The sequence below is a fragment of the Phalacrocorax aristotelis genome, chromosome 17 (genome assembly GCF_949628215.1).
Source record: "Phalacrocorax aristotelis chromosome 17, bGulAri2.1, whole genome shotgun sequence".
Taxonomy (NCBI): Eukaryota; Metazoa; Chordata; class Aves; order Suliformes; family Phalacrocoracidae; genus Phalacrocorax; species Phalacrocorax aristotelis.
In genome coordinates, this window is record NC_134292.1 from 1,446,691 (window position 1) to 1,459,992 (window position 13,302).

At 45.1% G+C, this 13,302-nt stretch overlaps 1 protein-coding gene across 9 annotated transcripts in view; it reads right to left on the reverse strand.

Moving 5' to 3' along the window:
- Positions 1-13,302, reverse strand: part of ZNF618 (zinc finger protein 618) — a 164,702-nt gene that overhangs the window by 46,616 nt on the left and 104,784 nt on the right. For all 9 annotated transcript variants that reach the window (XM_075112326.1, XM_075112318.1, XM_075112323.1 and 6 more), the window contains one exon: positions 476-565. In XM_075112326.1, coding sequence (XP_074968427.1) covers positions 476-565 — 90 coding nt within the window. The remainder of the gene's footprint in view (positions 1-475; positions 566-13,302) is intronic.

The following is a 13,302-nucleotide window of genomic DNA, read 5'->3' on the forward strand; positions in this document are numbered from 1 at the left end:
TCCACTGACAACTGCATCAGGTCTCTACCACAGTGATTAAGAAGAACGAAACAACATTTCTCAACTCTGAAATGTGGTTTCTCACAGATGAGCATGTTGGGAACAATCCCTTGAAGTCAGAAACCAAAAGGCAACCAACTCTTGCCGAGCAAGTAGCCAGACTGACAATTTACCTTGAGGCACTCAGTTCTGCATATCCATCCTAACCATGAACCTCTATACAGACAGGAGGAAGGACTGCAAGAACCACAGGTCCCAGCAGAGGGTGTTCTTTTGATACACGCAAAGAGAATCAAGCACAGGAAACGTCTTCCTGTGGTGCCTGTGGACTGTGCCTCCACTGACAAAGGCGAGCGAGCCATGCTGTGCAACGTCCTGTACACCACGGGCCGCATGGTCCTGCACAGCCACGTTCTGCCTTCCCCAATGACTTCTCATTCTAGTTTGGGAGTCTGAGTGTCAAAACAGTACTCACCATCCACGGCATGCAGGTCTCTGTGCTCTTGGAAGCAGCTATAATATTTATATTTTTTTCCACATATGTCACATGTGTACCTAAAATTGTCTGTAGGAAGAAGAAAACAGGCCACTTTAGAAACTTTGAGAAAAAAGGCAAGCACTCCAGACAACGCTGCTCAGTCAGACACTCCCATGCAGTTTACACTCATCTCACACGCTCTGTTGAATCTCTGACCCCCTCATGCCCCACGCTCTATGGCTCGGGGCATATTCTGATTTGTTATTTCCTGTCCAGGCAGCTCCGCTCTCCAGTACAGCCTCCATAAGATCTCACAGCACCAAAGACCCAGAGCAGCAGGCACTGCTGCTCCTTTGGAAGATCAGGGCTACAGTAGGCAAGTACTGGCCAGGATGGGGACAATTTGGCAGAACTAAACAAAGTCAACATATGAGCTGTTAGAAGTTGAAGTCTTAATACGCCAGCTACAACATGGACTGGATGTGCCTACACACTCATGCCATGCTTGGTTCTCACTGCTGCTGCTTACTCGTTACTAACTGTATCCAAGATCCTGTATATTTGTATGTTGTAACAACAAAACCAAAGAGAACCAACAATCCAAAACGTGCAGACAGTAAGGTGCTCAGTGAGCAGGAGACTGATGGATCCTGGTTTCATATATGTTTGTACCCTAGATGCCCTCCCTTCATCCCAGAAACAACAGACCCCCTTCACCACAGCTGTGTGGGGAAGACAGACAGGTGCAAAAAAGCTGGAGATGCTTATGAATGTTTTGATCTGGCAGGAGACAATGAATGTCTTTGGCTCAGCTATCACATCAGTATAAGAAGAAAATTTCACTTGTCAACTTGGTGTGGCTTTTCCATCTTCTGATGTCTGACATACACCCCTGGGTGCAGACTGACACCCGTAAGCAGTCACCACACTGCAACCTGCAGCACTGTCCTGGTTAGCTGACCGCAGCAGCCGACGGGTTGCGGGCTACCAGCCCATTGCAAACATGTAAAACACATCAGCTTGTGTAGCCACAAAGCATCCTGAAACTGGTGTCTTTTACTTCGCAACAGGAGCGTTCAAACCAGCTACCGCGGCTCCACAGGTGAGCTGCCATTCAGTAAGCCTCCCAGCAGTAGCTCAGTTGTTTGTATTCATGTATCCATATGATCAGCAAATTTAAAGCCTTGTTTTTACTTCTTCCACACCATTTTCAAACACACCAGGAGTATGCACATGAAGTAAGCTTTTGTTTTACTTCCCAATAATTTCATTTTTAAAAGAAATAAATATTTTAAGCTAGTATGCATTGGTACAGTCTAAGCGCTCACTTGGGTTCATTACTGCAGTCCAACAGCACATGGGGTTTCAACACTAAATGAAGAATCACTTTCCGCCCTTTATTCTGCTTGGCAGAAAAAAAGTAGAAGCTATGGTGATCTATAAGAGAAAAATGCCAAATACAGAAGGTGTTAAACAGCTGGGCACTGGAACTTTACTTCTGCTACCTAAAGATATTTGCATCTTAATCAGAGCACAGCAACGCTAAGTTAGATCTAATGAATTTTAAAAAGTCTAGGCTGAACAAGCGAGACAGAGGCCAGGCGTATATACCGAGATGAAAAGGATTCACTGCTTCAGATAGTCCACTGCTTAAGGAATAGCAGGAGGAGAAGCAAAACATGACTGCGAGAACATTCAAGTGATAAAAGCACTGGTAGATCGCAATTAAGCGTGTCTCATTACATAATCTTATGTGGTCTCCTTCCATGGCCATACAATGGCGCTAAGGGTCTCGGTCTACCCTGGACCCTTTTTGACAAGACAACAAAGCGAATCTAATGCTTGCTAGTGAATATCTGTGTATCTGTTGCAAAAAAAACAACAACCCGAGAGTCAATAATTAGCAGAGAAATTTCATAATGTGTCATCAGTAATCAGTCCCACATCGCTGGCTGTCCCAAAGACAAGAAACCAACCTCCTGTTTGAAGTGTAACAAGCCACGTAGTGGATGAACTGAAGACTAATCCTTCAAGGGAGTACCAAATACCAAGCGCTTTTGGTACCTCCATTTGGAGAAAAAAACCCATTATGGCCTTCGTTTGGAAAAAAAGTGCTCAATAAATAAGGAGACTTGTTAGAATAAAACTAAACGCTAGGCACACCGGTTCACAGACTCAAACAGGCATGGCTAGTTGTAGTTTCTGTAACTCAGGAAAGATTGTGAGGATCTCACTGTCAACGGTGGAGACTTCAGTAGCACATGCTGGGTATGACCGCTTCCTTCCTTAGGCAGTGTGGGGAAATGAAAACATGATAAAAAGAGACCCCAGGAGAATAGGGGTTTGCTTGTTTTGGTAAGGGACTGTTTTCCCTAAGGAAGAATGACCTCCAGAGATTACAGTGAAACAGGTGGTTATGAGAAGTAGAATTTATTCTGGCTGATCTTGGTACTAATCTCTTTCTCAGCTCTTTAAAGGAGATGACACCCAGCAAACAGTGCCAAGTCTGAGAGCTGAGGAGGTTTACAGCGAAAGTATCAGAAGAACTGCCAATGTGTAGCTAAGCTTTACCCTCTCTGAACAACGGTCACTCTTCCAGGGCTGCGCCCGAGTGTCAGACATCTTCCTTCTTACCCAATAAAGGTGTCCTTGCTGACGGCCAGAATATTTCCAGTGCTGTTCCCAGCAGCGACAGCTTTCTTACCAAGAAACTCACTGAGCAGAATTAGCCTGTATGCTACTCCTTTCCCTCTGCTGGGTTGTAACTACTACACCAAGGCAGAGTCCAGCAGGGGCACCACACCCAATACATGCAACAGCACAGCTTGCAATGGAAAGGGGCTCCAAGAGCTCAGGCGTGCCTGCAAGCCCATACTGAAACCCTCATCCCCAAGCCTCTGAGGAGTTGGTACCAGACAGCCGAACTAATGCTACTTAAGCAAGTCTGCTCAGATTCAAGCTCTCCTCTCACCAGGTAGACATTAACACAGTGCATCTCCACCGAAAGCAAAGCATGCCAACAGGCACTATTAGGACTTGAGGAAACCTACAGGGAAAGATACCAATTAGCCCAGGAGCACGGAGGTTCAGTGCTGTCCCTTACTGGTATTGAGGCAACAGTCCTGCAGAACACGCCCTTCCTGCAAGCTGAGCAATCACTGTATTATATTATATTGTATTGTGTATTATATTATTGTATGTGTGTGTATATATATATTGTATATTATATATTATATTGCAATATTGTATTATTGCAAACCTGGAGTTTCAAAATCCTTAAAAGACGTCTAGTTAAAAAAAATCTCCAGCAAATACCATTCCTCCTTCACGCTAATGAGTCTTTCCAAGGGGAGCGGAGATTCCCCAAAGAGGTCTAAGGAGTAACAGCCTTATATCCTCAGTCAGCCCACATTTAATCTCATAAACACACACAGTAAAATACAGCATCACATCTTATTACAAAAAAAGGCAAGCAGCAGCCTTGTTACAAGGCAGTTCCTCAGGCATGACTGACATACTGCGATGGCAAACAGGCAGGTTTTTTAGGTACCCAAGAAATAACTCCATGGGACCTGAAAGCATTTTTAACTCCTCTGCTTGTAAGTGCACCTGCAGTAAAGACAGGGAATGTGCTGCTCTTTTCTGCCTGTCTCCAGCGGCTGCTGCCGGCTGGCTCCTGCCGCGCAGCCTGTGCTCAGCAATGACTCGTAGCTGCTGAAACACCCTGCCCTAGGGATGATCAGCCAGGTCACCTTTCTTCCCAGATGTTGCATTAACTATTTGGAGATCTTTTTTTTTCCTGTTTTGCTTCAAATATTCAGCAGAGAAGAAAGCACATATCTCATTTCGGCAGTAAAGAGGGAGGGCAGAGAACACACACCCAACAGTGGCAGGCAGAAGAAGAGGCTTCTTTCCTTAGCGTACTTGGCCCAGGGCCTCCGTGGATTTTGCTCTAGAAACCTTTCCCCAGGAAGGGAACGAGAGCAATCAGAAATCTGTTGAAAGGTCAGGACTTCTGTATCACAAGCTAAAAATACGGATCACTCAACCCGCCCTTGTAAAGGCAGGAATTGAGACCACAAAAAGCGTGTACAAACTAGTTCCTACTGAGCTCAGAGAGCTCTGCGCAGCATCACAGAAACCCAAACTGGCAACAGTGACATACATCGTTCAGACGACACCCCCGCCACGATGACAGCACATCCCACTACGAGTCCAGAATGCTGGGGTCTCCACACGGCAGGCTGCGCGAGCTTCGTAAGGGCTTCTCCAAGGCGAAGAACAATTTTCACCTGACCCAGAATTCATACTGACATTTCAAATGGAAGAAGCCACAAAAGCTACTTGACAGGGAAGCTCTCATGGCAACTAGACACTGAAGATACTCTTGAATGCTAAGTGATCCTGCTCTTATAGAGCGCTGCAGAAATAGCTGTCTACTAGGGACAGCCTCCAAATGTGGAAGGGCAAAACTGAATGTGAACTGATTGCAACATCCTGCTGAACTAGTCCTAAAATCCAGCAGCGTTCCAGCTCCCAGTCAACAAAAAAAGCAGCAAAATTAAAAAGGAAAAGAGGAAGTCCGGACTGTAGCTACAGCATTACTTGTCCTGCTCCACAGTCAGGATGGAACTTTTACACCAAAAGGTCTGAGAACGGCAAAGGAAGGACCAAACTACAGGAATTCCATGTTCCTGGCTCACCTCAGGAAACAAAGTTTCTCAAACAGTTCATGAAGTCCAGCAGCATCTCTGAAAGCAGGGCCGGATTTCTTACACCTAAGCGCTCCGCAATACATTTATCTGTCGTCTCTCTATTTGAGGTTGTGATGTTTCTCCCCCAAAACAGGCTTTCCGGGTGAGGGTTATGTGACAATGAAATGTCAGCATTGTCCCTCCAGCCATGGCCAGTGGATCGTGGGACAATCCACGAGATGCTCTGATGCTCAGTTTCACATTCCTTAACTGTTTCCTGAAAATCTGCTGGCAGATGCTGGAGTCCTTACAAGTCCTATTGGTGATTATCAGGGGGCTGTTGCTGGTGAACAGCTGTGTAGCCGTACCGGAAAAAAGCATCATCTTTCCTGGGATGTCTGCCTCACTGCAAGGGGTCATGAGCAACTCCAACACCATTCAGCAAGAGCAAAGGCCACCGTGACATCACCTGATGCAGAGAAACAGAAAATGCTGGCATTCTTTGAGATACGTGCCTCATGCTTGTCACTGGGAAACACCCTTCCGAGCTGTGACAAGCACACAGACTACCCGAGCAGCCTCCCTAGAAGATGACCCAGAATGCAGCAGGAACATCTGGGACCTTCACTTGTTTCTCTGTATTCCACCCAGGGCAGCACATAAGCAGCTCTGGAGAGAGAGGCGGCTTCTTCCTTTCTGCAGGCAGAAGGGCACCTGGATATAAAGGGACATGTTTATGGCTTCCTACGCCATCAGGATATTCCTCGCGCAGGTTCACAGATAATTCCTTTGACCTAACCCTTTGGCATCTTTAGGGGCTTCCTTCTAGACGCTGGGCTGGCAGTGGGGAAAGGTAAAATGCAAGTCTGCAGACGCAGAGCTCACTGCCTACAGACCTCCATTTACTCCTCACTCAAACTGTGTTCTTGCACAGAAGTTACAAGCTTTACACCTGCATTTTACAGCCAAGTAGACAGTTGCCAGTAAAATCAGTTGCAATCTACGTCAGAGCTCAGCTTAAAGGTGTCTAACAGCAAAATTCCTTGAAAAGGGAGCAGGACTGAGCCCACAGTCAGCAGCAACCCCTTAAGAGGATTAAAGTATCCAGAGTTACATTAGTAAGGATTAAATAGTAATAAAATCCAGAGATTTGGAAAGGACAGAAACCCTCACACACAAAGGCACAAGCCAGCTCCTAAGTGGGGGTTAGGAAAAAATTTTCCCTGTGGGCAAACTACTCCAAGATCACTCATTTCATGATCATTTACTTCTTTCCCACAAACATTTGGCCTTTGTCAGGAACACAGGAGACATCTGGGCGCACACTGGCTTAACCTAGCATGGTGCTTCCCATGCTTCGCAAAGAGGGGTCCTCAGGCTGCAAACTAGCAAGCCAAAAATAGGTAATCCCAAACCCTCACACAGAGGGTTGAAATTACCAGAAAATGGTGCAAAATGTTAGCTCGCCTTTGAGTTGGCGAGGGGCTAAGTGACAGGTGAGAGGGCATGGAGCCACAGGCTGTGCTCGGTGTCCTGCTGAAGCGTTTCAGAGCTTAGTCCCAGCTCCTCAGAAGAGCTGTTGCAGATGCACTCAGTAGCTACAGGACTGACTTCACCTTACAGCATTTTTTAAGCTGCTTTCAAGTATGTGGCCAGTAAATTCTATGAATTCTGTGATACTTTATCTAAACCACGTGTCTGCTGAGTGTATCAACGATGAAGGAGATTTAAATGCCAATGTAACTTGATGCCAGACTAGCAGGAAATTCCATACAGAGGGGAACATCCTGAATTAATTTCTGAAAGACAGCCGCCTTGTTCATAATAGTCTGATGGTCACATACTGGGGTTTTTTTTAAACACTTTGGGGAAAAGGTGTTTTGGGTACTACTCACTGGATGTTGAGGGACAGAAGACTTCCCAGGCATTCTCAGAATGTTACACATCAATGAATTTCCTTCTCCCATGGTTAAAAGTATGTTGAGTCCATGCAGACAGCAAATATTAGCAATTTAAAGTTAAAATATTAGCGTGTTTTATGATTATCCCAAAAATCAGCATTATGAACCAGGATATTCAGACTCCACAGCACGCTTCAGACACACCGAACAATATAACACCAGCAGATCTAGTTTCAGACTTTTCATTTTGGTGTCACTTCAGGGCAGCATTGGATTCTTTTTTATTCAACTTGCAACTAAGTGTAAGATAAAGAATGTTGAAAAGAGAGATTTAATATGCTGCAACCAGCAATTTGACAAAGAAAAGCATTAATCTTGCATAATTAAAAAACCATAGATGTACTTGTACATACCTGACTTGCTGATGGAATAAGATCTATTTTTGATATCAACACAGGTGCGGAATCTCCATTTTAAGCAAGTTCAGCCCACATTGTGGAGTTCTACACAACACACAATAAAGGCCATTTTATTTTAACCTCCTTTTGGAATCAAAATGGTTTGACTGGAAACATACACTGCTGTATCTACTTCACAACTGTTTAGATTAAATGATGTAGCACTGAGAGTTTCATGAGGAAAAGCAAGCCTCATCTTGACTTTTCCTACTCATTTGTCCTTGACTAGAGATCTTGATCTTGCTGCGACTTCCAGACAGCAGTTCACAGCGGGTATCACTGCCTAGCTTCCAAAGTGGAAAGGAAAAGTGATAGCTAAATGACTGAGCAGCACTGAAGAAGAAATCCTGGCTCCATAAACCTTCATAAAGAACAAAACCAAATTTAAATAAACTAGGAGGATGCAGAACCCTCCTCTCTTCAGTCAGCCAAGATAATCCAGAACTCTAGCCTTTTTGCTTAGGTTGAAAGGAAGAGATCTTAAGGTGATCCTTGTAGTGCTCTGCCTCTCCTGGTTATAAAGATCCTTAGAAGTGACAATACTTCCTGTGGCGAGGCAAGCTGGATTACTCAACAGTACAGACTGCTGCATCTTTTTGAGCATTTTCTTCGCTTACGAATGATTGGGATATAGTTTTTAAAAAATAAAATAATACTTAAGAGTGTTGGGGTTTTTTGTGTGCTATTCAGATTTATTGTTGAAATGCCAACACGCAGCTCAGCAGACAAAGGTTCAGGCTGAAAGAAGAATTTGGAACAATTAATGGCATTGCTTTTTGTACACCTTTTCTCTTGCTAAATTTCAAACCGTGTTGGAAGATGGAAAGTGTATCCCTTCTTAACGAACGGTGGAGGGATGTATTTCTATCTTCAACAAAGCTCTCATGGCATTTTCAGGACAAACTGACGGATGATCACAACACTCTGGGATTACTAAAATTCTTATCCTTTTTTACTAGAATAAATATTTGTATTCATCAGTTTTGCTGCCTAGAAACTCTGCAACAGATTTGCTGCGAAGTATTAACATCCAGATCTCTGTAAGCATGGTTTCTTTGGTCAGTATCTGGGAAAGGGGCAGAAATTTAATTTTTGTGGGTATATTCACAGAATCACAGAATGCCAGGCTGGAAGGGACCTCAGGGACCATCTAGTCCAACCATTCTGGGAAGAGCACAGTCTAGACAGGATGGCCCAGCACCCTGTCCAGATGACTCTTGAAGGTGTCCAACATGGCCGAACCAACCCCTTCCCTGGGGAGATTATTCCAATGGTGACTGCCCTCACTGTGAAAAATTTCCCTCTCGTGTCCAATCGGAATCTCCCCAAGAGCAACTTGTGTCCATCCCCCTTGTCCTCTCCATGGGACTCCGTGGAAAAAGGGAGTCTCCATCTCCTTTGTAGCTGCCCCTTAAGTACTGGTACGTGGGGATGAGATCCCCTCTGAGCCTCCTTTTCTCAAGGCTGAACAAACCCAGCTCTCCCAGCCCATCCTCGTATGGCAGCTTCCCAGTCCTTGGATCATCCTGGTGGCCCTTCTCTGGGCCCCTTCCAGCCTGGCCACATCCTTTTTGTACAGCGGGGACCAGAACTGCCCACAGCGCTCCAGGTGTGGCCTGGCCAACGCTGAGTAGAGCGGGATGATGGCTTCTTTATCTCTGCTGGCGATGCCCTGTTTGATGCAACCCAGCACCCTGTTGGCCTTCTTGGCCGCAGCAGCCACTGCTCGCTCATGTTGAGCTTCCTGCCCACCAGGACCCCCAGGTCCCTTTCCACAGAGATGCTCTCCAGCCAGGTGGATCCCAGTTTGTGCTGCACTCCTGGATTATGTTTTCCCAGGTGGATGACCTTACACTTGTCCTTGTTGAACTTCGTAAGGTTCTTGCTGGCCCACTCCTCCAGCCTATCCAGATCTCCCTGCAGAGCAGATCTCCCTTCTGGAGTCTCTACTTACAGAAGTATGCACAAAATATTAGCAATTTTCTGCACAAGATCATGTGAAGATCACAGATTTATACAAAACTGGAAAGCCTCCTTTTCTAAAACCTTAGATTAAAACTGCATACAGAGCAACTGGTCCTCTCCAGAGCTATGGAACTGCAGGACCTGCATGAACATCAAAACCTCCAGCACGACTGCGTGTGCCATGCTCCTGAGCACACTTTATGTGGTTATAAGGCAAGACACCCAGTAGGATACACAAAGTCAGAACATCCAGAAAGAACCCTTAGTGTAACAGTTATGCCAGAAGAGCAACTTCAAATTCACCCTATTAAAAAACAGGCCCAGGAGCTGTTACCTACTTCACCCAGCCTCAAAAAAGACATTGGTGCTGTAATGTGAAGGTACTGGGTCACAACTAGCAAACAGCAGTAGGGAAAGGCAAAGGCAAACAGACCTCCTGTGTCCCAGAAACCCTGAGAAACTGCAGGGACAGACTCTCTCCCATTCCAGTCCTGCAATGTACTCAGAGAAGGAGAATGCAAGAGCAAGACAAGAGTAACCTGTGTTAACGTGCAACACACAGCACTGCACCTTGCCAAAAAAGTCTTGTTCCAGGGGAGAACGAATGACCCCAGCCCCAGAGCTGCAGTGAAATACACTTTTGTGAAAGGCAGCAACTACGGCACTAAAGGAATCCATCTCAGGCCTTAAGGTCAAAATTCTTTACACTGTAGATCCCAGAATTAAGTTCCTTATCATTTTCTTAATGTCCTCCTCCTGCACCGAAGTTTATCATTCTTGGTCTCAGCCCACTGGTCATTTAAATTTGAATATGAATATATTCATCTACTTGTTAGGCAAATGGGAATCTAAAGAGACTTTACCTACTCAAAATTCAAACACATTAGAAAAATAAAATCTGCTCCCAAGAAGCAGGAGAATTATTAACTAAGAACATTGGAAAAATTAATCACAAAGTTATAAATGACTAACAGTTCATTTTGGCATTTGTACGTGGGTGTGCACGCACACACACATCATCTACATTAGGCTTTTAATTGTGTACGGCATTAGCAAGTTTTACCAAAGACAACAGTGGAACTTTCCATTTTTTGCTCTGTTACCCCCCAATAAGTGAAAGGAAATCAAAAGCTAAAATTTACTTTAGGGGAACATTAAGGTTGCAAATTTGAATATTTAAAATTAATCAAGAAATGGAGATGCTAAAGGGTCTTCCTTAATCTTAAATTAACACCAGCAAACCACTTACTCATCTTCCCATCACTAGTCAGAACGTTAGAAATCACCATATCCTGTACATGTAAGGTCTGGGGAAGAAAACTTTAGTTTTGAATATATTAATTTCATGGTTTAAATTCACAACCCTCAAAATGTTTTTGCACATGCAAGGCATTAGCACTATGCCTCCACAGTTAATGTTTGTAAGGCATATTCCAGCCCACATCCTTGTTTCTAACCTTTCACTGATTTTTCAAATAAATTCCCTCTTAGGCTGAACTTTCTCATGCTTAGTCAGAGCCCAAAGGGAAATATGTTTTTAAAAGATCAGGCCAATCATTTTTTATTTATGGGGTTGTGAAATATTTACTATGTATTCCATTTTGGAAAAAAAAATTGCAATTTTCTTTTTTCCTTCTTTTAACTAAATAAGGTCACACAGTGGAGATGCACACTCCTCACGGATGCTGTCCTGCACACAGGTGATGGGTTTGAATGCATTTGGCTAAGAAATGGAAAGAAAAACATTCTGTTTGCAGCCTACAACATCCTCAGACCCAGATGAAAATTAGCGCCCACCACCACCGAATGGCCCAGCGTCCAAGCACAGGCTAGCACACAATAAGCAAGTATGACACTACTGTGAATGGGGAAGGAGAAAATGAAGCTCACAGATGACAGCAGAGTTATATTTAATTTTCAAAAGGCACGCCTCCCGACCCATCACAAGTCTGCTGAGAATTACAGACAGTTACCAGGAGTTGGGATATAATCACAAACTAAAACACAGCCTGTATGCAGGCATAAATGCTTTGCTACCTCTAGGTACTCGATACGAGGGACTGAAGATCTGGCAAAGAGCAGTGACTCAGACGTCATAAGGCACCCACTAAAAAAAACTGTGCCACAATGTGGGAGCTTCAGCTTGAGAGAGCTGAACAGGTTGGCCATGTCCCTGGCAGCCAGCTCTGCTATACCAGAGCCATGTGTTTTCCTCTAGGCTATGGCAAAGCCCAAGCTTGGAGTCAAGCCCTGAACCAGGGATGGTGACGGCATGCAGCTAAGTAACACAAAACCTGAGAGATATTGGGTTGTCCTGCCTTATTCATCACGTACATAGCAGAGACGGGGGTACGTCCTCTGAAGATCATTTTGGTACCTCCTGTATTATAAGGGTATCTATCCTTAAACGCAGTTATTTTTAACTCTGTGGCACTGCAGCAGACACTGTGCGTCCCTGCCTTCCTTTGTATTTGCTCTTATAAGACACAGCACAAGGAAAACGTACCGACCAGCTTTTCCTTCCCTGGATTGCACTGGTAGAACTGGCAGCCTTGGAGCTGAACGGCTTCTTACTATTTTATAATTGTAGTTTGCAGTACAATTTTGGTCTGTGCTACAGCAGTCCATCACTCAAGAGGAGAGGAAAGTGTAGTCCATCCATTTCTCAGTCTCTTCTTGAGGGCCAGTTTTGAGCTGGAGAGGATGCTAAAGCCTGGACTGTGTCAAAAGAGCTCAAGAACTCTTCGTATCACCAGCTGTGCCCTGTCCTCCCTTTACTACATATTTGTTTTTTCTCTCTGTATGAGACAAGTATCTGTGTAAACCTTCTATTACACAAACTTTGTACCCCCAACGCAATAACACAACTCATTTCAATAGGGAAAGCAATGCATAATACATTAAGAAGTTGCTATAAACTGGGAAGGGTGATCAAGTCTGGCCATAGAAGGAAAGACAAGACTTCAGTTTAACGGCAGCAAGGAGGAGTTAAGACCGCCTACTGGCAGAAAGTCCCACCCAGGGCTAGCAGGGAAAGCACTAGGAAAGGCCTCACATCTGAGAGGTTGAGGAACTGTCTGCACAGCAAATTTCTGAAAAATGCTTTAGAAAAACAACCTTGAGGATATTCTATCTATCAAGCAATGAAGCTTTTTGGAGCCCAAATCTAGTTCTAAAATTCTTGCAAGCTGAAGCTCAGTCATCAGTGTGATCTTGCAAATTTTTGTCAGTGACAATCAGCAATTTCATCTAGTCGTTTTTACCCTGCCTTTGTGCAAGGGGAAGGAGCCATCTTGAGATGACTAGAAGGAAAAGTGCATTCAAATGCCATCTGAGAGTCATGAACTCTAGTTTCAGGAGCAATCAGCAGCTACTCCTAACGAACAGACGCTCGCTGCCCTCACACACAGTCTGATGAATGCCAGTTACCTCAGCACCTTGCAGCTGGCTATGAGCTTGCCTCTTGCACAGTCCTTCCAACACTTCTCACAGCAGGGTCCCTAACTCAGGCAGCTCCTCCAGTAAGATCCATCACTGACCCCAGCACATGCCACGTTTACCTGAACACAGGGGAGCGGCTTTTCCATCCTCAGGAAAGCACAGCTGACACCCACCTCCCCTGTGCGAGACAGGAGGGAGGCTACAGGCTGCTGCTGCGCAGGGTGTGGGCGTTACTGCCCGCAGCCCAGCTCCCCGGCTGCGCTCTGCCAGCTGCCACCGACTCCCGTCCACAGGGGGCTCCTGCTCAGGCGCGCCTCCAGCCTGGCTGAGGGCAGGACACTACTTCAGGTCAGCCAGTGCCTCCC